This window comes from Capricornis sumatraensis, chromosome 8, assembly GCF_032405125.1.
Source record: "Capricornis sumatraensis isolate serow.1 chromosome 8, serow.2, whole genome shotgun sequence".
NCBI classification, from domain to species: domain Eukaryota; kingdom Metazoa; phylum Chordata; class Mammalia; order Artiodactyla; family Bovidae; genus Capricornis; species Capricornis sumatraensis.
This window is the reverse complement of record NC_091076.1, coordinates 97,714,457-97,741,865: the sequence shown is the minus strand read 5'-3', so window position 1 is coordinate 97,741,865 and position 27,409 is coordinate 97,714,457. Positions and strand designations below refer to the sequence as shown.

The 27,409-nt window shown below is 46.6% G+C and overlaps 1 protein-coding gene across 3 annotated transcripts in view; it reads right to left on the bottom strand.

Annotated features, from left to right (window-relative positions):
* Window positions 1–813: 813 nt before the first annotated feature.
* Window positions 814–27,409, bottom strand: part of TANC2 (tetratricopeptide repeat, ankyrin repeat and coiled-coil containing 2) — a 325,633-nt gene continuing 299,037 nt past the window's right edge. For 2 of the 3 annotated variants that reach the window (XM_068977288.1, XM_068977289.1), the window contains 10 exons: window positions 26,990–27,083; window positions 18,019–18,152; window positions 16,930–17,053; window positions 11,188–11,363; window positions 10,566–10,698; window positions 9,992–10,021; window positions 9,080–9,171; window positions 7,041–7,187; window positions 4,353–4,453; window positions 814–2,767 (listed from right to left, as the gene is read on the bottom strand). In XM_068977288.1, the coding sequence (XP_068833389.1) occupies window positions 814–2,767; window positions 4,353–4,453; window positions 7,041–7,187; window positions 9,080–9,171; window positions 9,992–10,021; window positions 10,566–10,698; window positions 11,188–11,363; window positions 16,930–17,053; window positions 18,019–18,152; window positions 26,990–27,083 (2,985 nt within the window). The remainder of the gene's footprint in view (window positions 2,768–4,352; window positions 4,454–7,040; window positions 7,188–9,079; window positions 9,172–9,991; window positions 10,022–10,565; window positions 10,699–11,187; window positions 11,364–16,929; window positions 17,054–18,018; window positions 18,153–26,989; window positions 27,084–27,409) is intronic. The other variant, XM_068977290.1, reaches the window with a different exon arrangement.

Genomic DNA, 27,409 nt, shown 5'->3' with positions numbered 1-27,409 from the left:
CATGGAAAATCAGTGGCGTTTAATGGTTAATTTGGCTAAAAACATAAAAAGAATAGCTCGCAGAAATATGTACGATTCTCATCCGATTTCCTCGGCTAACTGAAATATTAAAGGGCTGGTTGTTTCCTGAATGTTCCTACCATGCCTCTTGGGCAATCCATGGAGTGATTGCAAGCAACTGTACTGGTGTTTTCCTACGTCCTCTCGTTCTCCTCGATCCTTTACCCCTACAGGGACACCGGCGATAACCTAAATGAACATTCTAGACTTGACAGCCGCAGGGACCTGGCGGTCCGAGAGGGAGGAGACCACAGCACAAGAATGCCCGGGGAGGGGCTGCTATTTGGATAACACTGGATAAGAATGCGAAGGCAGAGGGGCGTCACACTCTTTCTAAAAGTTCCTAGAAGAAAACGAACGCGAACATCTCATCTCATTTTCGTAAAAAAGGAGAAATCGACATTTGACACAACAAGGACATCAGTGAAAGCGATTGTCTCGTGGAAAAAGCCGACCAGTGCATCTGATCTCCCTGGGTTGAAGCACGCGGGCACAACAATCTCCTCGCTGGCATCTGAAGAGAGGGAGAAAGCGTGTGGCTGGGGCACGGATGAAAGAAACCCAAGTCCCGGCTCCCTGGAGGCCAGCTTCTCAGTCGGCTGCATGCAAAGGATTCTGGCACGTGGGCTGCCACCTCTGAACACCACGCAGAAACTACATGAGAAATTAAGCCAGAGAACTACCTCGGATGTGGGAAACCAAGCCTGAAGATGTGCAGTGAAAACATACGGGTCTCACTCCAACACACGTCTTTTAAACATTAGACTCCACAAATGGTCTCTTTGGTTTGATAGGGGATGTCTGCCCTTGTCGAGAGTCCCGGGACAGCTGTCTGTACAGGTTGTCCTGGTAGGCCTGAGCCACAGGGAGGGTCCGAGCCACCTTCACGTCAGGGTACGAGGAGGCCTGGCTGACTCTCTCCAGCAGGTCTCCGCGGGACCCGTTTGCCAGCATCCCGTGGGGGCTGTAGTAATCATCCTCCAGCAAATGGCCATTCTGTGCATTGTTGGTCTTGTTATAAAAGGCGATGTTGCTGATGGACGATGGTGGGCTGAAGGACTCAGGCTGGGGCAGGCCGCCTGGAGACGTGGGGCTGAGAACGGTATCCACGGATGACACCGCCCAGGTCCGATTCTGCTGGTGAAGGTGGGGGTACTGTTGAGTCCGGGCTGTTTTATCTATGATCCCCATAAATGGTGTGGTCCTGGATCGGGTGGGCTCACTAGGGTAACCTCCCTGTGTGGGAGACACTGGCGACAGCTCATCACATGACCTATCGTACGCCGGTTTCAGCGGGATCTCCATCTGCTGGATGGAGGAAGATGGCCGGAAGGTAGGTGTTAGATTGGAGGCAGATGAGATACTATTGCTAGATGGAGAGAAACGCAGGCCTACGCTCTGGGAGTGCAGCAGTGGCCTGGGAGTCGGTGGGTGGGGTTTGATTTCATTGGGGTTGACACTAATAGGTCTTCTGATTAAATGCGACACGTCGGGGGAGCCTAGTTGGCTGGAGGAACGCTCCAGGTCCAGTTTTGAGTGACACACTGGGTAATAGGACGCGGACTGGCTGCGCCCAATCTGTGGCGTCTGGCTGTATCTCATGCCACCCCGGTAGGCAGAGGAAGGTCGCTGGGGAAGGTCTTCCTTGGTCAACCCTCCATGCTGGCAGATGGCACCCGCACTCAGGCTGGCCTGGACGTGCTGCACGGGTCTCCCATCCCCTACGATCCCCCCAATTGACCCCTGATAAACCAGCCGGCTCTGACTCACTCCTATGTCTCCTTGGGAAGACTGGTATTTACTGGCCATTGAATGGGCTACTTGGCCATAGGCCCCCGTGGAGATGACGGTGCTTGAATGCACAGCCGAGCTGGGCTGGTTGCTCCTCACGATCTGGGCTTTGGCCGGCTGGAGCCGGAGCCCAGGCTGGGGCACAGCCACGGGAAGCTGGGGCATCTGGTAGGGCCGCTGGGCCATCTTGGACAGTGGAGATTTCGGTCTGCCAGGAAGCTGACTCACATTTGTTTCTTGCTGATAGCGCACGGGGGAGCCTGACTGGGAACGGTAGACACTCATGCTTTCCGCTGGAGGGCTGGCCCGGTACTGGGGGCCTCTGCGGAGAGGGGAAGGGGGCGGGCTCGGGTATTCCTTGCCTGGCCCTCCCACAGGAGGGGGGCTGAAGCGGTAGGAGCCGCCCTGATGAGCTGGGGAAGTGTGTGGGGGACTAGGCCGATAATGTGAGTTCTGGTGAGTTGGAGAGAGCGCAGGTGAGCTGGACTGATAGCTCTGCCTGGTGGGAGAGCCTACGGAACTGCTGGACCGGAAGTCAAAAACCTGATGTGAGCCGAGGGGTGAGCCGGAGATGTAGGCTGAGTCCCGGTGGGCTGGGGAGGAGGGTGGGCTCTGGATGATGGGGAGCCCCTGGCTGGGCCGAGCCTCCGTTTGGAGGCCGATGGACACGTTCTCCACGTCCTGTTCCAAGAACTCCTCCTCCAGTATGTCCTGTACGGAGTAGATGTCTTCGTGCTGGGGTTCAGGCTCTGCTTCCTCTGGGAGCTGCTGCTGCGGAGGCTGCTGCTGCACCGGCGGCTGCTGCTGCATTTGTCGACACTCCTCCTCCACCCGCAGCAGAAGCCGCTGGATCTCACGGTTGTTTGGACACAGCTTGATGGCCTCGTTCAGGTCCTCTAAGGCTGCTGCGAACTGTCTGCTTGACGAAATGTAAACACAGGAACTGGAGTTATTCTGAATCACAGGAGTCACCAGGAGCTGAGGGCCTGGTCACGGTCTCAGAGAACTGTTAGCGCCTGAGTGGGGTGGGGTGTGGGTGGGGGGCGTCCGGGGGTTTTGGTTGCATCTGATTTGTAAGGAAGGAAATAGGCAGGCTGTCATTCCGGAAGAGCCCAGAATGATTCCCTAGCTCCTTCAGCCTCCATCTTCCTTCTGGCCTCTCTGGGATCAGTGGAGAAACATCCCCATTTGGTTCAGTCCAGCTAGGCCCTTCAGGAAGTGTCTCTTAGTGCTCAAATGCACATCAGGTAGTCTGAGGGTTGGGTGGGGTTGTCATTTACAGGGTCACTGTCAATTAGCTTAGGAACAAATCAGTAACTACGATATTAAAGAATCTTGCTGATCCAGCAGAAATTTTTCTTTACATTTTGGCTTCAATTTTCAGGCCTGTTCCATCCCAGGCAAGAACCCTGTCCTCTTCTGCCTGTCTACCTCTTGCCCCGCTGCACTGTGGCTCCTCCACTCGGCTACGGCAGAGCTGGGCAGGTATCAGGTTTGCTGACTAGGAAACTCAGACTATCGTTTACAAACAAGGACACAAACTGTCAAGAGATATTCCCCTCCGCTCTGTCAACCTTGTCCAGAAAAGGGGCAGTTGGCCTTGTGAGGAAGGAACCATCCCAGGGGAAAGAGAATCTGATAGTTCAACTTCTGTGAGGCCTCTGTTGCCCCACCTAGCCAAGACTAAGATCACTGCCGCCGTCATCTCTAGTCTTAAGCTGGGTCTGATTTTCAGGACAGCACCTCCCTGGTCATGGACGTGAACCTGAAGCAGTTCTCTGACAGGCAGAGTTGGGGAGAAGGGCAGGGCGCTGGGCAGGTGGCATCAAGGACAGGGATCAGTGATCTATAGAGATCACTGACGGCAGTTTCTAGATCTTTCTGGAGCCCTTCCTGGCCCCTGGGCGTGAGGGATGGGGTTTCTCTGGGGCCCTCACAGTCCTGGCCCCAGGTCTTCCTGCGTTCCATGCATTTATGGTGTGGTGCTGGGAGGGGCAGGTAGGTGAGAAGGAGGTCTGATGCCATCAGACTGGAGGGGAGCCCCAGAAGGAAGACTAACTGATCTGGGGACCCCCCCCAAATGCCTCTAAGCAAAGAAAGAGGAGTCTGTGATACATGACCCGTCCTACTTTTCCCTCTAGAAGGGCTGGGAGGATATTCTGCTCTCTCTCAAGAGACCGGTGTCTCTTTGCGCTGTTTGGGGGTTAAAAAAGCAACTGAGAGATGGCAGAAGCCTCTTGGAAGAAGGTGCCAGTCTCCAACAGTGAAAAGGCATTTTTCTCCCATAGTACAATGCTCTAGATCTCCACAGCCCCAAAGGTGTGCCAGCTGTAAGATGCGCTCTGTGCTTGGGGTGGGTGGGGGGCCATCCCCAAAGCTTGGCCCTGAGAGTCCTCGGGGACAGACACAGTGGGTACAGATGCCCCAGGGTGGCCGATGTCACCTTGGCCAAGTTTCCAGAAAGAGACCTCTTGCTCCTCACCCTCTCTCTCTCTCCTCACCTGCTGCTGCGTTTGGCCCTTGCTCTCGCATAGTAAGCTTCATAAGATTTCGGTTTCAGCTCCAGGGCCTTAGTAGCAAATTCCTCCGCCATTCCAAAATCCTGTCATTACAATAGGTGTGCAAATAAGTCATTGAAGAGATATGAGAAATAGACAGCTTGGGAATAAAACAGATTATAGGTACATTTCTTTGACATTTACGGGTGGGGCACCTGGGATTCTCCACATGCCTGGCGTGGAATGCAAGTCCCTTTGGCCTTTTGCCCTGTGTGGCCCTGCAATGGCTGCTGGGAATTTATCTGCCCTAAAGGACAAAAATGTTTTTCGTCTGCCCTCTTTCTGCCTTTGGAACAACGTTCTTTCTGTCCCAGAAGCCAAATGTCAACCCAGCGAAGCTCCTGAATTTGGAAACCTGAACTCTTGTTGCACACCTGTGTATGAGGCAGACACACACCTCGGCATCTCGTGTGGACCCTCACCCTAACCCCTCTTCCTGCCTCCCCCACTATTCCTTGGCTTTAAAGGGGCAAGAAAAAGCCAGGAAGATGGGGTTGTGTGAAAAAGAACTGACTGGCTAGGGGGAGTGGACAGAGGGGTGTCAGGCAGGCTTGGGTTCAGTTCTCAGCTCTGCTCTGTAAGCCCGCAGGGCCTGCCGGGTGTTTTCTCTTCCGCACTGACCTCCCAGGTGGGACTAAGAGCAACAAAGTGTCTGAAAGTCCCCCACACAGGAGGTGCTCAAGGAGTGGCAGTTTCCCTTCTGTTTCACAGAGGCTTCTGGGGCCTGCTCCTTCTCTTAACCAGTTCCTTGTTTAGGAAACATTCAAAGTTCAAAACACAATTTTGAAACAAGAGAGAAGCCGGGCTGTGACTGGGGTCTCTGCTGTCACCTCATCTCTCGATCACTGAGGTTCCCTGGAGGAACATGGTTTCTCATTGATCTTAAGGAGCCCTGGGAACAGGAACCACGGCAATGAAGCCATCATTTTCAAGACACCCTTACCCACTAAAAGGGGAAGGTTTTCTCCTCTTTAATATCAAAGCCATAGGACAGCACAGTAGCCTCTGGTTAAGCTTGTGATTCCTAAAGCAGAGCAAAGGCCCAGTGGTGGAGGTAAAAATGAAAAAAAAAAAAAAAAAAAAAGTTAACAGGCAACTTTCTACCAAAGCTGACAGATTTCAGGTGGCCCTGGGATGCAATGTGATGTGGTGCCTAAGAGAAAATCTCCTATCTTATAGCACTGGCTTCCAGCTCTACTATTTTCAACCTAACCTGTCAATTTTTTCTTTTGTGATGATCATTATTTCTGGGATGATTAGAACTTTTTTAAGAAGCAGAGTATCCGTGAGGCATAAAGTGGCCAGGAGGTCGGTGGCAGCTTCGGAGCTTCGCCTCACGCTCACTAGCTGGAGCTGCAGGAAAGCCTTGGTGCTCTGCCTCCTGCTTCATGTCAGAACCTCACTGCTTCCCCCTGAGAACCTCCACCATGTCCCCATATTCCTCAGCACCTAGAAAAGCTCTGCCTCTTAGGGCATCGCTGTGCTCTCGGGGACACCCAAGTCTGCTTATTTATCAGGGCTCTTTTAACTGCCAGCTTTTAGATGGATGATCAAAAAGTCATTTTTCGGGAGCTGACAGCAGATCTCTTGCCACAGAGGCTATAAGGTCACTGCTGGACACCTGAGTTCTTTATTCTGTTATTCAAATGTTCCTGTTTGGCTAGGATTATTTTTGTCTCCTGAGGAACCTGAGACCTCAGGCTGGTGGATGTCAGAGGTTCCTGATATGAGCCTGGCTATTCCTAGGATCTGAGAGAGGGTTCTTGGCTCAACAGTGTCTGCATATCAAGAGGGCAGCGGCTGAGGGCATCACAGGCTGTATCTAGGCAGGCAAGAAGAACCTAGGGCTATTTAGAGGATAATAAAGGACCAGGAGGGGTTTCCCTGGTGGACCTGCCAATTCAGAAGACGCAGGTTTGACCCCTGGCTCAGGACGATCTCCTGGAGAAGGAAATGGCAACCCACTCCAGTATTCTCACCTGGGGAAATCCCATGGACAGAGGAACCTGGTGGGCTAAAGTCCATGGGGTTGCAAAAGAGTTGGACATGACTTAGGGACTAAACTAATGAACCAAAGGACCAGGAGGAGTTCTGAGATTCCTCCTGTGACAAGAAGGGACCTGGCACGTGAGAATAAAAGGATGAGGAAAGAAGTGAAAGTTTAAGATTAGCCTTAGACATTAAACCTTGAAGTCCGTGGTCCTGGGCCCTCTCTTCAGCCCTTCCTTAAATGATGAGGGGGTCTCCCAGAAAGGAAGGGAATGACTACAATTGTATCTAATTGAAGCTAGGAGTTCCAGGGTCCACTGTGCTCACCTTTTCCCAAAGACCAGAAACCTGACTTGGGGGGCAGGGCAGGATGGTGATGAGTATTCCAATTACTTTCAGTGGGAATCAGGAAAATTCAGAAAGCTACAAAGCACCCACAGAATTCATTTTTTACAGTTTGAGATACAGATTGTAATACTTAAGTCTTGATTTCTTTCAAATCGCAAATGTCAGTGCTCTGTGAAGGACAACCAAGTTCCAGATGGGGCAGACAAGGATTTGGGGGCCTGCTAAAAGCCAGGGCGTGACATGGATCATCAACTTTCAGGGCTGTGGAAAGGAGCTGGGATGAGAGGCACTTACGTTCATCTTCCTGCGACATCGAGAGAGGTTGAGGAGGAGAGACACCTTCAGCTCCCGGAAGGTTTTCAAGTCCTCACCAAACCCTTCTCTAGGGAACTTCTTCAGGGCATACTGGTAGCGCTGGGCGGCTTCCTTCACTTTACCTTTCTAGTGGGAGCACAAGACGGCAAAACACAGTGTCGGTCTGCTGAGCAGCTGAGGAGGTCTGTTCCCGTTCCCGTCCTTTCTCCACGGTTACCACTCAGGGTTCGCCCTCCCCAACTCCACCCCAGTGGTGCAAGGACAAGGTCCCATCTTTTCCACTGGAAGCTCGCCTGGCACGCAAGGCGTGGTGAGGAAGATTCCCAAGACACAAGCCAGAGACACAAAGCTTTGGCAAATGAAAGACCTGGAGCCCTGGCTTCCCAACTGGATTCCCAAACGACTGATCGTACTCATTTCAAAGGAGCCTGTTCTTGGCCCAATCTCCCTGGGACACAGCATTTCCCTAGTCCTGATCACTCCAAGTTTATCACTATTTCTTGACCTTCGGCTTATCTGGAAAACTCTTTTTGTTCCACCTTGCCAGTCCTCTAGAAAAGACCATGCTCTTCCTCACAGAGGATGTGGGAGCTAAACCAGTCTATCTGTTGCTTCCCTAATACTACTGATAAAACAGTCTCAGTGAGTCTTTCTCTGTTTTTGAAAGAGGCATAGGGTACAGTGGTGGTAGAGAAGTGAAACTGAGAATCTGTGATTCCACTTGACTAGGTAGGAGGCATTTTCCAAGTAAATCTATGTGTCACCGAGGGACCTGGGTCACAGGGGCCTTGAACTTTTCTAACTTTTTTCTTCTGAAAACCTGTAAGCGGAGCCCAGAATGTTGCAGGAGGCATCTCCCATTCTGTTAGCTCATCTGTTTATTCCTTCCATTCCTTCTGTGTAGTTTTAACTCCAGCCAGAGATCCTGAGCTTGTATTTTCTCTTTCACTGAGGACAGACTTGGAGTCTTCCAAGGCAGAATTTTGGGTGGGAACAGGAGTAGCTCTGGCTGTTCTCCTCAGGAGGCAGGACGGTGTGTCTCAGGATGCCAGGAGTTACGTCATAAAGAGGGCTTAGGTTCTTGACAGCACCGCCATTCTCAAGTCCATCAGCACAACATCTAGAGAGGCCCTTCTGTGAAGTCGTGTAAAATCAGGACTGGGCCAGAGCTCGTTTCCTAGAAGCCTAAGGGACCTAGATTATCAGGCTTCCACGCAATGGTCCTCAGGAAATACAACTCTACTCACAGGAGCTCTGTACTCCTTACATAAGGCGGAAATAACGTGTGTCACAGTCATTTCCTCATCTCTGGGCCTGGGCATGTCTCAGTGACACCCACTGCCAAAAGCTGGGATGGATTTGTATTTACCTTCAGGAGGAGAAGGTTCAGTCCTCATACAATGAGATGACTCTGACACGGAAAGTTCTTAACGGCCTTCCTACAGCCCTGGGAGTTTGTGTGCGTTAGGGTATGGAGCCTTCAGCCTGAATCGTGAATACAAGACTCCATATCTTTTTTTGTTGTCATTCAGCTAATGATTTCAAGTAAATCTATAACTGCTCTTTGTCTCGGTTTCCTTATCTTACTCAGGGGTGCCGATAAGCTATTATTACCACAGGCTTTTAAATCTACACATATAGTAAATATAAAAGCTAAAATTAATGCCTCTTGCCCGCAGACTGGGAATATCTGCACTACCTATTTTTCTTCTCCTTGTCCCATGGTTTCCAGGCTCCGGTAAATAGACTCCATGTAGAACCTATGGCACCGCCTATCAGCGACCAGATAAAAACCAGGTCTTTAGGTTGCTCAGCTGTGGGCACATGTAGGCCCACGTTGAGAAAGCAAGAATCTGGGCTCCTCAGCTTCTAAGCCCTCCACTGAGGGATGGCACTCCCCTGATGACTCTAGAGCCAAGGAGGAGAACCGACACCAACGCCCTTCCACCAAGACTCCAGTGAAGTCTACGTGCAGGGAAGTCAGCGGCCATCTGGAGAAACCTCCTTCTTCCCCTCACCTTATAAAACATGTCACCCTCTTCCATCAGCTTGCTCAGCAGGATGATCATGATGTCTGGTTTGGAGGTGGCCATCGCCCATGTGGCTGGACCTGTAGTGTACAGGATGCATGATGGGTAAAAAACTCATACAATGTAAGGGTGGTAGGAAGCTGGGTGAAAAAAACACCCTGGGGGGATTTCTGCTGAGAGAACAACTTGCTCCACAACACTGGCCTCGTCTTTTAGAACTGGGAGTGTCTCAGCGCCTCCCACTGCCAAGAAGCCGCGTTGGATTTGTATTCACCTTAAAATAAGAATCTCTGAACGGTCAGAGTCTGCACCATCGGAGGGCAGCAGAGCCTGCGTGTTGTATTCAGGCAAGCGATGCTTAGTCTGGAGTTACTTTAAATAAGGAACTTGGGAGAAAAGGGTGTACGTTAAATGTCACTGTAAGATTTTAAAAAATCCAAAAAGGGTAATTTATTTCAGAATCTGGGACTCAAAACCCCCAGCTGTTCAGTCTCTTTAATTTTTAAGCACGTACTTTGCAGAAGGGAAACCATGAACACTTCTAAAGGCTCCCTTAATTTGTAAGTACCGAATAGGACCCCTGGGATTCACACTGAACTGTTCCAGTGTGAAACAAGCCATCGGGACAGAGGACCACTCTACCCACAAAGAGAAAGAAAAGGTTAACTCGATTAGTTTACAGATGCCTGAATTATTTACCAACTAAGCTTTTCTGGGTTAGTTATCAAAAGTTCAAGTTATTCTCTACAACAGTCATTTAAAAAAAAACATCTTCTTTTAAGGTGAAGTAAATTAAAAGATTAGAGGTGTTGGGGACTCATGCAGGCTAAATCAAAGAGGAGAAGGCAAAGCTGACCAAGCCATCAGACCACGCCTGATGCTGACAGCGGTGAAATATACCTCGTGGGCGACTCGGTAACGTCTGACAACCTTCAAAGAAAGGAGAAAACAAAAAGTTGTAGGAGAGGAAAAAAAAAATGGATGAAGGTGAAAAAAAAAAAAAGAAGGAAAAAGCAGCAGTGAGAGGCAGGCAGCAAAAAAGCCAGCATATCAGCCAACCCTCGTCTACGGGTCCGTGGGAGGGGCAGCGGAGGGGGCAGCAGCCGCAGGGACCCAAGAGTCCGAAGCACATACAGAGCAGGGCAAAGCGAAGGCTCGTGGCATCACAGGGATCCAGGATGCTCACAGGGCGGGGCTGCTGCCGAGGCAACAGCGCTGAGATGCACTTAAGGTCAGAGCAGCCTCCTGGCTAAGGCGACTCGGGCATGGCTGATAACCACGTGACTTTGGACACAGGGTAGTGTAGACCAGGGCTCTTCTCTGGGCCAAGAGTCTTTCTGTTCATTCGGATAATAACTGGGCCCGGGCAGAGGGGAGACTATACACGTTCACGCCGAACGCTCAGGGCAGCCAGACCACTGGGCCAGTCTGGCCGCTGGGCACAGATGGCCAGCACCTTCCTTCTTTCTCCTACCTATCTTGGCTCCTTTCTTCAGAAGGGTGACAACAACAGACGTGTTCCGGCACCCCACAGCCCTGTCCAGAGGGCGCATTCCGCTGTAGTCCACGTGCTCGATCATGGCCCCGTGATCCACCAGGAACTGGACCTAGGACGTGATCAAGCAGCATGGTCAACCCAGGTGTGAGGGCTCCAGCTGCTGCCTGCCCTTTAGTTAACTGCTGGTGTGAACCCAGGGTGGTGCAGCCGGAAAGAGCCCTCCTGCCAATGCAGGACACACAGGTTTGACCCCTGGGTCAGAAAGATCCTCCAGAGGAGGAAATGGTAATCCCGTCCAGCATTCTTGCCTGGGAAATCCCATGGACAGAGGAGCCTGGCAGGGTACAGCCCATGGGGTCATACAGTCAGACACAACTGAAGCGACTGAGCACAGCACAGGTGTGAACCAGGCGGGACAGCGCTGGTATTCCAGGGCCAGATCCCTGTTCCTGGTTTTCAGTCGTGTTTGGAATATTCCTGAGCTCAAGCAAGTACAGATCTGAGAACTTCATATCAGGAATCATCAACCCCAGACAACACTGTGGATGGAGAACCTTCCCTCCTCCTCCCACCCTGGGGGCTGGTTAAAGGCACTCACCACCTCAGCGTCACCGTAGAAGGCAGCTAGATCCAGCGGGGTGCGGCCGTTCTTATCGGCGTGGTCGGTGGCGGCCCCGTTATCCACCAGAGAACGGACCACCGAGAGATGACCCTTCAGACAAGCCCAGCTGAGGGCGGTCAGTCCTTCTTTGTCCATGAGAGCAATGGAGGCACCTACAGAGCAAGCACATCACAGGGCTGAGGAAACAGGAACAACGGGAATTCACAGCAGGAGCGAAAGCTGGGCTTTAAGGTGTGCGCGTGTGTTCAGTTGTGTCCGACTCTTTGTGACCCCATGGCCTGTAGCCCTCCAGGCTCCTGTGTCCATGGAATTCTCCAGGTAAGAATACTAGAGTGGGTTGACATGCCCTCCTCCAGGGGATCTCCCCAACCCAGGTCTCCAGAATTGCAGGCAGATTTTTTTACCACTGAGCCATTTAAGGTGTATATTCGGCCAAAGCACACCTTCTGCTTCTGGTGTGTTACCTTTTAATAAAACTGTTAACAAAACTGCTACCTTGAGTGGTCAGTAGAAGAGTCCAGTTCTTTGGACATCCTAGGTTCTGCATCCTAGGTCTCTCCCGAAGCTTACTGTTTCTCCTGAAATTTCACTACTCCCCTGTGAGAATCCTCTACTTGGGCCAAAATGGATATGCTCCCCGCCTTGAGAAACGCCCGCAAGTGTTCCTGTACCCTCACTTCCGGTTATGTTGGTCCCACATGTGGACACCTTTTCTTTCCCCATATGGGACTTGCCTCAATTCCCCCCATTCTCTAGGAACCATCTCAAACCTTCCTGTCTCCAAGAGGCCTCTCCTGTTCACTGTTACCTCATCTTGAATCTGCTTGACACACGTCACCTTATTCTGTTATTCTTTTTTTTTTTTAATGTATGCCACTTATATGTAATGAATTCTCAGGGAATGTTTTCTGAACTCAGCAAAAGTCTCTCATTTTTAATAGTATAAACTCCTTGAGAGATTCTCATAGAATAAGGAGCTCAGAACATGTTTATCATTGATGATAGCACCAGGCCAGCTTCTCCCTCCTTAAGAGTGGGATGGAAATGGACTCAAGGGAAGAGGCTGGGCCCAGGCCAGGAAGGGAACTAGGAGTTTAATTAAACTAGTCAGCCTTCAACAATTCCATCCTCACTCGCTTTGCCTATTTTATATTTTGCATCTTCTTCCCCTCAACATTTCTCTAGGAGTAAGCATACTTGACACACTGTTTTGTAATTAGTCTAAAATTCAATCTACATTTGGTCCTCAGCCTAGATTGTAAGCTCCTGGATGGCAAAGAGCCTGTCATTCCCTTGCGGGTTTTGAAGAGTACCTAAGTTGACTCTTTCCACACAGTTGGCGTGTCATGATCACTAACAAAATGAGATCAACTTACTGCACACACAGTACACTTTTCAGGCTGCCTCCTTGCTGGATGTCAGATCTGATTTGGATGTCACATTAAGCTCAGGACCTGCCACAGCCAGGCTCTGGAGCTCCTCGGCAGTCACGTGGCCTATCCCCTCTGTGTCCCGAGACGTCAGATAACCAGATTCCAGCTTCCCATGACAGGATGAAGGGCTGGATGGTACCATATTCCTAACCCTGAGGAGAGTCATCTATATACTGGGTTCTCTAGTTTGCGACTCAAATGCTGATTCTAACACGGAATGAATTTGAATGAATATGGGACAGAATCTAAGGTTTCTCAGATGCAGCATCTATAAATTTCCTGGACAGAGTCTCCAGTGGTGGAATAAGCAGAATAAGAAGGTTCTGGATATATATTACAGATAAACTGATTTTTACGAAGATGAGGGAAGCTGGAATTTAAGAAAAGGAGATACATATAAAAAATATATTATTCAATTTACTCTGAAAATTTGAAACCTTCTTCTCTCTTTCCTTCTCCCAGCAGTTAATAGAATCGCAGTTCTCTCAAACATCTATTTACTTATTTTAAAACTTAAAAAATTTTTATGTTGGAGTGTAGCTGATTAACAATGTCATGATAGTTTTAGATGGACAGCAAAGGGACTCAGCCATACATACACATGTATCCATTCTCCCCCAAACTCCTCTCCCATCCAGGATGCCATATAACATTGAGCAGAGTTCCAAGTGCTACACAGTAGGACTGTGTTAGTTATCAATTTTAAATATAGCAGTGTGTGGACTGATGTTAAAGCTGAAACTCCAATACTTTGGCCAGCTGATGCGAAGATCTGACTCATCTGAAAAGACCCTGATGCTGGGAAAGATTGAGGGCAGGAGGAGAAGTGGACGACAGAGGATGAGATGGTTGGATGGCATCACTGACCTGATGGACATGGGTTTGGGTGGACTCTGGGAGTTGGTGATGGACAGGGAGGCCTGGCGTGCTGTGGTTGATGGAGTCGCAAAAAGCCGGACACGACTGAGTGGCTGAACTGAACTGAGAGGTCCATCCCAAACCAAGTCTCAATTTTAGAACTTTGTGGAGTTCTCGTCAACTCATCTATCAATATGTCTTACATATGATCAATCTTTATATCCACAATCTTTTTTACAACTGGCCCTTCTGTTCTATGCTAACTGCCACTGCACCTGGATTTGGCATCGCCTCTTATCTATTCAATGACAACGGCTTCCTAATTGATCCCCAGGTCCACTATCATCTCTTCATCAACTCAGCTATTCATACTACTGCCAGATTTTTAGCACAATTCTGGCATTGATTGATTCCCTTTTAAAACAATCTTGAAAGCCTCCTTATTGCCTTCAGAGAAGTCTAAACTCTTTTAATCTGTTCCTTTTCTTTTTTCTTTTTTTTTAAAATTTTTATTTTTACTTTATTCTACTTTACAATACTTGTTCCCTTCCTCAGCATGACTTTCTTCACTTATTCATTTCCAGCTGTGCTCTCTGCTGCTGTGCAGGCTCTCCTCTTGTGTGGAGAGTGGGGGCCACTCTCTGGTTGCAGTGCTCCTTCTCATTGTGGCGGCTTCTCTTGTTGCTGAACACGGGCTCCAGGGCAGGCAGCCTTTCAGCAGCTGTAGCTCCTGGGCTCTAGAGCGCGGGCTTAATAGTTGTGGCGCATGGGCTTAGGTGTTCCTCAGTATGTGGGGTCCTTTTGGATCAGCGATCAAACTCATGTCTCCTGCCCTGACAGGAAGATTCGGATTCTTTACCACTGAGCCACCAGGGAAGCCCCAATCTCTTCCTTTTCAACTTCTTTCCATATACATTTCCAACAGTCCTCATGTACATCACTGGACAACTTGCATATTTCCCCAGTCTTGCTGTGTACCTTTTCCTCTTCTCTGACCTTTCATTTACATTATATCCCCTCCCTGAATACAGAACATTTTTCCTACTCAAATTTCAAAGTCTGTCCTGTTCTAACTCAAATACCTTTATCAGCACACTCAGGATTATCTGCTTTTTAAGGCAGTTATTTATCTTTGTTTCATCCCCTCCTTGCCAGATTATAGACCCTTTGAAGACACGGATTATAGTGTATTAATTAAAAAAAGATCACAGTTCTTAGCACAGTGTTTTCCAAATAATGTAGGCTAAATATACATCTGTAGAATTCATTGATTGAGAGAAAGTCTCTGATTTAAACGTGAAAGAATGAAACAGTATGGAAATCAGAATGCCTGCAGTGAAGGAGGACGACTCTCTGAAATCTGTGTCTGATGATCTTCCTTTTAAAAAATATTATTTATTTTTAGTCGAAGGATATTGCTTTACAATATTGTGTTGGTTTCTGCTATACATCGACATCTGATGAGCTTCTTCTATGGGTGTGTGGCAGACCCTGTGTGGTCATCTACTGCTTACCTGTGGTGAAGGGTCCTCCCTTTTCCAGCAGACTTGGGTTGTTCTGGGACATTTACTCCTGCCATGTCTTATCCTGAGTATCCAGGCATATCCCCCTTGCTCCCCAACACCCATGTCAGCAGAATGAAGGATCAGTCAGTTCAGTTCAGTCGCTCAGTTGTGTCTGACTCTTTGCGACCCCATGAACTGCAGCATGCCAGGCATCCCTGTCCATCACGAACTCCCAGAGTTTACTCAAACTCATGTCCATTGAGTCATTGAATCAGTGATGTCATCCAACCATCTCATCCTCTGTTGACCCCTTCTCCTCTTGCCTTCAATGTTTCCCAGGATCAGGGTCTTTTCAAATAAGTCAGCTCTTTGCATCAGGTGGCCAACGTACTGGAGTTTCAGCTTCAACATCAGTCCTTCCAATGAACATTCAGGACTGGTTTCCTTTAGGATGGATCTCCTTGTAGTTCAAGGGACTCTCAAGAGTCTTCTCCAACACCATAGTTCAAAAGCATCCATTCTTTGGTGCTCAGCTTTCTTTATAGTCCAACTCTCACATCCATTCATGACTACTGGAAAAACCATAGCCTTGACTAGATGGACCTTTATTGGCAAAGTTATGTCTCTGCTTTTTAATATGCTGTCTAGGTTGGTAATAACTTTTCTTCCAAGGAGCAAGCGTCTTTTTATTTCATGGCTGCAGTCACCATCTGCAGTGATTTTGAAGCCCCCCAAAATAAAGTCTGCCACTGTGTCCACTGTTTCTCCATCTATTTGCCATTAAGGGATGGGACTGGATGCTGTGATCTTTGTTTTCTGAATGAAGGATAGATACTGTGAAACCAGGTGGTTTGTACTAGGGAAGCAAGATCCACTTTGCACATGGGGAAAACAGTTCTCTGATTTGAACCCACTTTTGTGAGTCCGAGGTAGTGAAGGCATATCTTTGGGGGTGAGAGCTAAAGATCCAGTAAGTCTCTGACTGAGCTATAATTTGAAATCTGAGAACAAACCTTGCCTTCTTCCCACATCAATTACCCTTAAGCAGCTCCAGCCTGGGCATGATTTTCAGGAGCTTGTTTTTCTTGAAGCATATGCACTTGTGGATATTAATTATGAATGATGGATGATCAAATCCAGTTTACTCATAGGGGAGGCTCACTGGGACGGGAGTCAAGGCTGGTTGCAGTCACATGACTTCCTGCTGCAATGAAACACTCAAGCTCCACTAGGTGGTACTGCAGAGTCAGCGACTGGAGCTTCTCTACTACAGAGGTTCCCGCATCACTCATCACTGGTCTGCAGAGGTGATTCAGGTCACAGCCCTTGAGGGGAGCCTGGAATGTTCTGGATGGTGTGACCACAATCTCCTTTAACTTACCTCTCATTCACCAGGAATATGTGAATGCTGGTAAATGTTAAAGGGAATTTATTACAATAGGAGGATAATATTAACACCCTGATTCCTCAAATAGGGTCCCATGGTCAACAATCATTTAAACCTTCATTTGCTTCCTTCGGATACAAGAAAAATATTAGTTGTGCAGGCTGACAAAAGAATTGACAAAGTTAAAGTCAAAATACAGTCTCTGGAAGATGAACATTTATTGAGTGCATACTAAAAACTTCAAAGTTGGGAGAGTACTGATTTGACTTAAAGAACTTATACTATGTAGATTTGATTAGGATACCCAAAATCCCTCAGGCCATAAAGAAATAGAGAATGTCAGAATTAGAAAGGCACCATGTTAGAATTAGAGCATCAGAATTTAGAAGAGAATAGAGGAGATAAGACTTTCACTTTCTAATCAAGTGGATTAAGAATAATCATTCTTAACACCTCTTGGAATCCATCCCTGGAAATCACGAGCTTTGGGTTTTGATGGGTACTGACCATCAAGCTCTGGCATCCTAGGACTGACCTTGAGCAAGGAGAAAGTCCACAGTTCCCAGGTGGCCTTCAGAAGCCGCCATCATCAAGGGAGTACGGCCCTGCTTGTCCGCCATGTTGACATCAGCTCCATGAGTAAGTAAAAGATCAACAATCTGCAGGGGCAGAGAAGGGGGGATGGATGAGCCAGGAAGTGCTGCTGAGCAGACACATGCATGCCACCCCCACACCACGTGAGCTCCCTGCAAATCACCTCTAACGAAACTTGCCACTGCAAGAACCGCCTCTAGTTTCCGCATGGTTCTAGTACCATGGGATTTGATCACTGACTTTCTTAGGGAGAGCCAAATGAGAACTCAATTCTAAATGTCTGACTCAGCCACTGAGTAAAAAAAAAAATCAAGATTAACAGAGGCCAAGATGTAGACTAAACAATCCCAAAATGGAAGAACCAACACGAGTCACTGCCTATGTCAGGGCCATTTTATTGACTTCCAGGTGTTGCAAACCTGCCTGCAGTGATTATTTACCACTGAACAGAACACAGTAAAGTGCCTCTTACAACTCTTCAGCACTGTTTGGCTCCCAGGACTACTCAATTTTTTTCAAAGATTATAACCAATATGCTTTCTTTTCTGTCCTACCCAGAATTTAAACATCTGGAAAGATCATATAACTATTAATATTATATTTGTTGTTTTTTGGTCACTAAGTTGTTCTGACTCTTTGTGATCCTGTAGACTGCAGCATGCCAGGCTCCTCTTGTCCTTCACTATCTCCTAGAGTTTGCTCAGTTTCATGTCCATTGAGTCGGTGATGCTCTCTAACCATCTCATCCTCTGCCGCCTTCTTCTCCTTTTGCCTTCAATCTTTCCCAGCATCAGAGTCTTTTCCAATGAGTTGGCTCTTCGCAAATTTACATACATCACATTTTCTTTTTGTTAAGTTAGAGACTCCTGCAAGTAAGTGGTTGGCAGGCATCTGTTGAACCTGCCAGAGAACCTGTGGATGCTGTGAGATAACCAGTCAAAAGTAGCCAGTCCTTCTATCCAGTACAGATCATCAGGAGGATTCTGCATACTGACTTTCTGACACAGTCTCAAAGTAGCTACTTGCTTACCTGCCAGTGGCCTTGGCGAACGGTGCTGAAGAGGGGCACGGCTCCCCGGCGGTTGGGCTGGGCCACAGCTGCCCCCTGCTCCAGGAGCAGACGACACACCTCTAGCTTGCCCCTTCCGGCCGCAGCTGTTAGGGCTGAGGGTAGAGAGCGCAGCGTCAGGACAGGGGGGCTCGCCCTCTCCAGCCTCTGCCGGGAGCAGGGCAGCACACCTGTGTCTGATGGATGCAATTGCTACTTTACCTCCAAGAATGATGATTCTGGCTACTCTTGCCAGGAAGGAAATTTTCAAAGAAAAATAATGAATAGAACCACATTTAAAAGGGCTTACATATATGGAGACAATTATGATAATAAGTTTATTGAAAAATCACCTCTGACCAAAACTTACTTGGTTTCATTTATCCTACCCAGACTGCCTTTTTTCTGCTTTCAACTTATCTCTTTTTTGGTACCCCTTTCAGCTACAAAACTTTCACTGGTATGTGCCTGGGTAAGACTAAAGAAAGAAGGGTATTTGCAGAGGAATGCTTTTTTAAGAATTATCTAGGAACGACCTCTGGGCCAATTTCTACTTCTGGGCCCTTAAATTCAGAGAACCAAAGTCAGAAATGGTAGCCTTAATTTTGCTGACTTCTTAAATAACAGTTTGCTGTATTGCTTTTAAGAGAGTTTTTACAATAAAGATGTATAAAAAACTGCAAAAAACCCCCACAAAACTTCAGTCTAAGGTTTAGGCCAGTTTTCATTCCTTTTCTTCATCAGTTGAGATAGAAGTTTCTAGTACATGTGCAACCATTTTTATATAAAGGTCAAAACTGTTCAGGGTAAGTTTTAAAGATGAGAGAAGTATGATAAAGGCTCTTTTCTTCTGAAGATAGAATAATGGAGTTGCAGATAAAAAGCAACTATAGGGAGGAAAAAGGACACTCCGTGTGCAGGAAGAAACATAAACATTCTTCTCTGTGTGCTCCAGTCCATGTTTATGACCTCTGATAGAGTGGAGATCTAAAGAGCCCTTATTTCATCCTTTGAGTGCTATTTCAACAGTAGTTAAGAGGAATCTGTCGATATACCTTCTAGTAAGTCCATATTTGAACAAATACGTGCTTGTCTCTTTCTAACCAGGGATTTCAAACGTGTACACCTAGTGTTTTAGATGGGTGAGGGTAGGGAGGATGGTAAACACTGTCAGAAAATGGCAGGAGTTGTGTTTTTCAACAAAGAGGATGGAGACCTTTTTTCCCACCGAGACTTGAAAACCTGATGTGGTGATCAGCAGGCTCTTCCTTTCTAAGGGCCACCTACTCCAGTGATAAATCAGAAGAAGATAATACTTGGCAGGTGCAGACAGGATTTCAGTTTGCAAATGTTGGGATCTAATCAGGGAAGCAACTGAAATTCAAATCAAATGGTCACTTTTTTTCATCTAAGCACAAATTATGGCATTTTGTCTTTGAGATTGGCCAAATTTATCCGGAAGTGACTCATATGCAAAAGCAAAACTACCTGTAATTTTCTCTAAGTTAAACCTGCAAAGAGTAATCTTTTCCTTCCTCCAGGATAGAAGGATGTCTGAAAGAAAATGTGACTATTTTAGAAGATATACTCATTCTTAAACTAGATATATGTAGGCCTTGTCTGATGTGTATTTTTTTGTTTTATTCTGGCACGTTTAACCTAGGTACTTCTGTTCTGTTCCTCACAGAAGGGCAGAGGCTTCCTTCTATCTTAGGTGAGGGTCATTTCCAAGTTGAGTTACAGGTACGGGTTTGACTGTTTACTTGACAGAGAAGTTTTGTCTCTTGTTCTTTAAATCAAAGTGATTGATATTCCCTCTTTCTCAAGTTCACATTTCTAATAGTTAAGGGAAAAAGAAAAACCTTCAGTTCCTGGGTCAGAACACAAGAGTAGCTTAAGCATCTGACAATCATCACATCGTACACACTGTTGTTCAGTGACTAAGTTGTGTCTGACTCTTTGTGATCCCGTGGACTATGGCACACCAGGCTTCCCTGTCCTTCACCATCTCCTGGAGTTTGCTCAAACTCTTAAGGCGGTGATGCCATCCAACCATCTCATCCTTTGTCTCCCCCTTCTCCTGCCCTCAACCTTTCCCTTAAATGTTGCATGTCAATTATATCTCAGTAAAGCGGGGGGGGGGGGGGGGGGGGAGGGTGTGTGGGGGTGGAGAAAGAACTTGACTGGCTTTGAAGCTCATTAGGAACCATAAGAATCATCTTGTTGGTACATAAAACAAGAGGTCTGAAAAATTTCTAACTCTCCCAAGTTTAAAGCAGCTGCTGGGGCAGGGTTGCAGCAAATCTCTGTTCAATGTCTTGTATGTTGTGTGGCGCATGCATGTGCAAATACATTCTTTTTTGCAAAAGAATCTATAGCACTCTGGAGAAAATACAGACAGTATTTCGTTATCAAGCCTCTCATCAATAATGATGGCTCACAGAACACAGCTGAAAATTCACAAACAGTGCCCGTCCTGAAAATTAAACTTAATACTGTCCACTCTAATCTGGAGTCATGTTGCTGGGGCTGGCCCCTTTCAACCCACTGGACAACACATTACATGAGAGGGAATGTTCCATTCGGCCTTTCTCCTTGTATCATCTCTGCTGCTTAAGTTCTGATGTCATTTGGCAGGAATCTCCTGCTGATAGCTGGACATGGTTATTAACACAGCTGGCCAACTTCATCTCAGAACAACACAACTATGGAAAATTGGGTCTGTACTTTTCAAAACACAAGAGCAAGGAGTTGCTTTGGCTGGATTTTTTATATGAGTCTTATCAGAAACTGTTAAAACTTTTTGAAAGAGAGACGATTAAGGCAAAGCCAGTTCTGTGAAACAACAAACTGCTTCTTAGAGCAAACATTAACAGCCGGGAGCCCAATCTCTTTTCCTGAGAGACCAGTAATGGAATTTGTTCCTGGCTTGTCAGCATCTGATGAGATTATCTGACCAAAATGGTCCTTTTTCAAAGGGAAACATCTAAGGAGTTTGAAGAGACAGACAGGATGCAGCTCAGAGTTGAGGAAACAGCCAAAGTCTGCTTGGATGGGATAATGCTGATGCTAAATAGAAGGCAGAGGAGCAAACGGTTCTTTTGTTTATCTTTTGTCAACCTTGAAAGAGTACAGCACAGACAGGTCATGTAAGACCAATGGGCTGGAGGTGGTGGGGGAGACACAAACATCACGGCTATCCAAAACAACATTTGTGAGGTAAGCGTTTATGGAGCTATTTGTCAGATCCTGTCTGCTCTCAAGGAACTCAGGGTTGTGTAAGGATAAGAGACAAATAAACAAATATACTGCTATACAGTGTGATAAGCACAAAAGAGGTAAGTCCATGGGGGCTGTCTGGAGGTGACACAGACCAAGAGTGTCTGGGAAGGTCTCCAGGAAGAGATGACAACCTGAACCAGATGCTGAAAGAGAAATAGGAGACTTATAGGCAAGGGCATGGAGCAGCTTTCTAGGCACAGGGCGAGCACGTGTAAAGGCACCGAGGTGGGGACAGCACGTTTACCGTTACTGGAGAAGACGGGCAACAGAGGAGGCCAGAGATCATGACTGGTCTTTTTAATGCTAGTTTTTATTTATTTTTTTGGCTGCACTGCATGGCATGTAGGATCTTAGTTCCCTGACCCCAGATTGAACCTGTGCCCCCTGCAATGGAAGCGTGGAGTCTTAACCACTGGACTGCCAGGGAAGTCTCTTTATGCTGCATTAAAGCTACAGGTGGTCAGTGAAGGGTGGTAACCAGGAGAGTGACATGGACAGACTGTGGCTTAGAAATATCACTTTGGTTGAAGTCTGCGAGGTAAGTCACAAAAGGGTAAGGCCTGAGATCAGATCAGCTAGGAGGTAGTTGCAATAAACTAGATAAAAGATGATGAAGGTGTGATTTAAGGTATCTTGTTTATTTTTTGAACTTCTGCTACTTTGGGGCCATGGGATGGCTCAGGTTCTCCAGAGTTGCTAGAAGCTTTTTAATGCTGGTTTTGTGTTGAGACAGAGCAGAGGAGGGACCACTGAGCAATCTTGTCACCTTAAGTGCTGGTCTTCTGTGTAGTTCTATAAGAAATCTGTGAAAACCCTGCAGGATGGGAGGGGGTCAGTCAGACGGTGAACGCTCGATGTAGGCAGACGCTCTTTGGAAGGACACAAAGGCCATAAAAGTAGGATGAAAACGAACAGAATATTCTAGTGACCTGCTTTTAGAAAATCTGATATGTAAAAATTACATTTCAATAAATATTTCACTCTATGCTAGGATATATTTCACTGACTCTAACAGGCACTTTCTTCCCTCTGCATTTTAACATCTCGAAGTCCGGATGTGTCTTATAATTGATGTGCTAACAAAGAACTCTGTCAGTTTTATAGGCAGAGAGTTTTTCTTTTCTTTTTGGAACGGTACATAAAATAACGGCTATACAGTAATATAGTAAGTGACACAAACTGTTGGAAACATCATGACCATCATTTTTAAGTAAATGTGTATTAATATGTATTGTGTGTTGAGGCCAGGGTTGCAGATATAAGCCCCTAACCAGCTGGCTGCAGGCCACATACTTTCACTCTCTATATAAGAGAAACATATAAGATTTTGCCATTGGAGGGCACACAATTCAATGGGTTATTATAAATTTTAAATGATTATGTGCTATAAGTTAGAAAGAAACATGGACACTTAGTAAACCCATCACTACAGACACCAGTGCTAGTGGTAGAGTCTGCCTGCCAATGTAGGAGAAGCAAGAGACTCTGGTTCTATTCCTGGGTTGGGAAGATCCCCCAGAGAAGGGAATGGCAACCCATTCCAGTCCTCTCGCCTGTAAAACCCCACGGACAGAGGAGCCTGGCAGGCTATAATCCATGGGGTCACAGAGGGTCAGACATGACTAAGCAACTGAGCACAGCGCACAACAGAAAAGCAATTAGTGCCTATTCCACGCTAGTGGTGAGTTCCAGAAACATTTCTTACATAGCAAAGACATGGTTTTTCAGAAAGTTTTCTGAAGTCAAATAACTTTATAGCTCTATAAATTATACTGCAAATGCATTTCATTCTAACTCACTTAAATAACATCTTATGTTCATAATGCTGAAATTAGTTCATCTAAGTATCAAATTAAGTACAACACAATTCTGACCACAAACTGACATGAAATTAATTTTTTTATACAATCTTGAGATATGGTACATATTATGAAAATTAATATAACAAACTTTATTACATACTTTGATGCAGGAAATATTTTAAAAGTCCTGAGGCCATAAAGTTTTACTCTAATAAGAAATTCACATCAATAAAAGTAAGTCTTCCACTTAGTTCACACCCTTTTTTGTTGTTGTTTTTCAGTTCAGTTCAGTTCAGTCGCTCAGTCGTGTCCGACTCTTTGCAACCCCATGAACTGCAGCACGCCAGGCCTCCCTGTTCATCACGATCTCCCGGAGTTCACTCAGACTCATGTCCATCGAGTCCGTGATGCCATCCAGCCATCTCATCCTCGGTCATCCCCTTCTCCTCCTGCCCCCAATCCCTCCCAGCATCAAAGTCTTTTCCAATGAGTCAACTCTTCTCATGAGGTGCCCAAAGTACTGGAGTTTCAGCTTTAGCATCATTCCTTCCAAAGAAATCCCAGGGTTGATCTCCTTCAGAGTGGACTGGTTGGATCTCCTTGCAGTCCAAGGGACTCTCAAGAGTCTTCTCCAACACCACACTTCAAAAACATCAATTCTTTGGTGCTCAGCCTTCTTCACAGTCCAACTCTCACATCCATACATGACCACTGGAAAAACTATACCCTTGACTAGACAGACCTTAGTCGGCAAAGTAATGTCTCTGCTTTTGAATATGCTATCTAGGTTGGTCATAACTTTTCTTCCAAGGAGTAAGCGTCTTTTAATTTCATGGCTGCAGTCACCATCTGCAGTGATTCTGGAGCCCCCCAAAATAAAGTCTGACACTGTTTCCACTGTTTCCCCATCTATTTCCCATGAAGTGATGGGACCAGATGCCATGATCTTCATTTTCTGAATGTTGAGCTTTAGGCCAACTTTTTCACTCTCCTCTTTCACTTTCATCAAGAGGCTTTTTAGCTCCTCTTCACTTTCTGCCATAAGGGTGGTGTCATCTGCATATCTGAGGTTATTGATATTTCTCCCGGCAATCTTGATTCCAGCTTGTGTTTCTTCCAGTCCAGCATTTCTCATGATGTACTCTGCATATAAGTTAAATAAGCAGGGTGACAATATACAGCCTTGATGTACTCCTTTTCCTATTTGGTACCAGTCTGTTGCTCCATGTCCAGTTCTAACCATTGCTTCCTGACCTGCATACAGATTTCTCAAGAGGCAGGTTAGGTGGTCTGGTATTCCCATCTCTTTCAGATTTTTCCACAGTTTATTGTGATCCACACAGTCAAAGGCTTTGGCACAGTCAATAAAGCAGAAATAGATGTTTTTCTGGAACTCTCTTGCTCTTTCCATGATCCAGCGGATGTTGGCAATTTGATCTCTGGTTCCTCTGCGTTTTCTAAAACCAGCTTGAACGTCAGGGAGTTCACGGTTCACGTATTGCTGAAGCCTGGCTTGGAGAATTTTGAGCATTACTTTACTAGCATGTGAGATGAGTGCAATTGTGCGGTAGTTTGAGCATTCTTTGGCATGGCCTTTCTTTGGAATTGGAATGAAAACAGACCTTTTCCAGTCCTGTGGCCACTGCTGAGTTTTCCAAATTTGCTGACATATTGAGTGCAGCACTTTTACAGCATCATCTTTCAGGATTTGAAACAGCTCAATTGGAATTCCATCACCTCTACTAGCTTTGTTGTTTTAGAGCAGTTTAACGGGCTCACACCTCTGCCCCCACATTTGTACACACCCCAACTAGAGCTGTCCATTTGTTACAACTGATGAACCTACACTGATGCATCATGATCACCCCAACTCCACCGTCTGCATTAGGGCTCACTTTTGGTGTTGCACATCCTGTGAGTGTGTGGACAAATGTATAATAACCTGTTATCTATGGTTACAGTATCATATGAAGTGTTTTAACTGCCCCTCAAATCCTCTGTGCTCCACCTATTCACCCTTCCCCATCTTCCCCAACACCTAGCAACCACTGATCTTTTTCCTCTCTTCATAATTTTTACAAGAGTTGTGTGTTTTTTTGTGTGTGTGTTTTTTAACTTTTGGCAATGGATGTAGTATGGTTTAAATTTCCTTTACCAGGAAGTTATTTTTCTTGTTAAAACTCCATTTCAGGGTTAATTCCCCCAAAAGGTCTGAGTTCACACCCTTTTTGAACATTCTGAAGGAATTCCTTCAAGGAGAGCACTAGAATATGTGTGATAGTCATCACTATGATTGCATGCTAAGCTGCTTCAGTCATGTCTGACTCTGTGACCCCATGGACTGTATGTAGCCCACCAGGCTCCTCTGTGCGTGGGATTTTCCAGGCTGAAATACTGGAGTGGATCGCCACGCCTTCCTCCAGGAGATCGTCTCGACCCAGGGACTGAACCCAAGTCTCTTATGTCTCTTGCACTGGCCAGCGATTGTTAGTCTGTGATTTCTGTCCACTGTCACCACTGGGCCGCTACTTCTGTTGCCCTCCACAGCGGTCACACACACGTGGCTTGGAACGGGAGACTGGGGGGACGGCTCGCTGTGCTGGGAGGCTGAACTGATGGGGCCTCAACCATCATGCCCCTCCCACAGCTCTGGGTCTCAGGACACCACTGCCATTGCTCCCGGCCAGCCCCTTCCCCTCAATATGTCCTCTGGCTTCCCTCAGGGTGGAGCCCCAGAGACAGCAGCTGTTTCCAGCTGCACATTTTCCTTTAATCTGTCACGGGCTCTTAAGCTGCAGCTGCCTGGCATCTGCTCCCTTTGGCTCTGACAGAGGGAAGGATTGTTTGAGAAGCAAATTCCTGAGCTTTGGACCATTCCACATGGTGTTGAGGAAGCCATGAAAAAGATGTAAGATTTGTGCCATTGTGGAAACACCCCAGTTCAATAGGTAATTATAAATTTGGAGTGAATTCAAGCATTTTCTTTGATTTTTAATAACATTCTGACCCAAACCAAAATGTATCCCCCTTCTTGTTTAGTAAAATATACTCCCTAAATTGGCCATCTCAATGCTGGTCTCCTTCTCCTGGCAAATACGACATATCTGTGGCGACAATAGTTTTCACTGCCCTGGTTTCATAAAAACATATAAAAGGTTACTAATGTTTTTCCAGATGTTCCAGTTTAGACTTGGGGGAAAGACAATAAATATTTCCTGCAAAGGCCACAAGGAAGATGCTTCTGTTTATGGAGTAAGTACCAAGCAATATAGAAATAGCTTTGCTAAAGATGGAAAGAGACTGTGCAGGGCTGTACCCTATGGGGGGCAGGCCCTTCATTCTGCATCCTGATACCAACTGTTCTCATGACGCATCAATTTAATCATGTCAGGTACCACTGACTCTACCGCGGTAACATTTGCTTCATTAAGCTGGAGGTGTCGGTAAAAATTTAACTTCTCGGTTTCTAACTACAGGGGAAATATTTATTCCTAACTACTACAAGGATCTCTCTCTCTCTCTCACACACACACACACACACAAAGTCCACAACTATTTTCTGTTCTGGCTTGGCACACTGGAAGGAAACTTTCAGTCTTTTAAAATATTTGGAAACAAGAGTGGGGAAAGTTTTGTTTGAAAGAAGACTCCAGGGCTAATGGCATGGTGCATCCAAAGGGAGAGAGGACTGAAAGAAGGAAACTGCCTGACTTTTTACTTTGGCTGAATTGGTCTCCAGTGCAAGAGCCATGAGACAGAGAGACTTGCCAAAGATCTGGCGGAGAAAACACCTGGGAGTGAGACGCAGAGTGTCTCCATACAAACACAGTACATTCACGAGAGAAGAAAGAGCTGTCCACGAGAGGTACCTGTCTCTCCCCAGAGACTGTCAAAGCTGTTGATCTGTGCTCGCTCCACCTCCTCTTCATCTTTTTCTGGAAGATCAAGTAGGTAGGAGACAATCTGAAACAAGAAGTCGTGTCAGCTCGAAGTTCAGGTGGAAAACGATACACTGATACTGTGAACCCGTGAGGTTTGGAAGATTCTGGATAACCCAGTGCCACTCTCTTGCACACCACAGGAGTCAGAACAGATTGTCCTCACAAAAAAATGCAAAGCTGCCAAGATGAGCATGCATTCTACCCAGTACAGTGTACATGTTTCCCTTGAATGCAATTAACTTACACAGCATGTGATCTTAAAAAATTACGTATTTATCACATTTGAGTTAAAAAAGCAATCCCTCTTCCTCCTAATAAAACTATCAGGAAAAAATAAAACTCACAGAA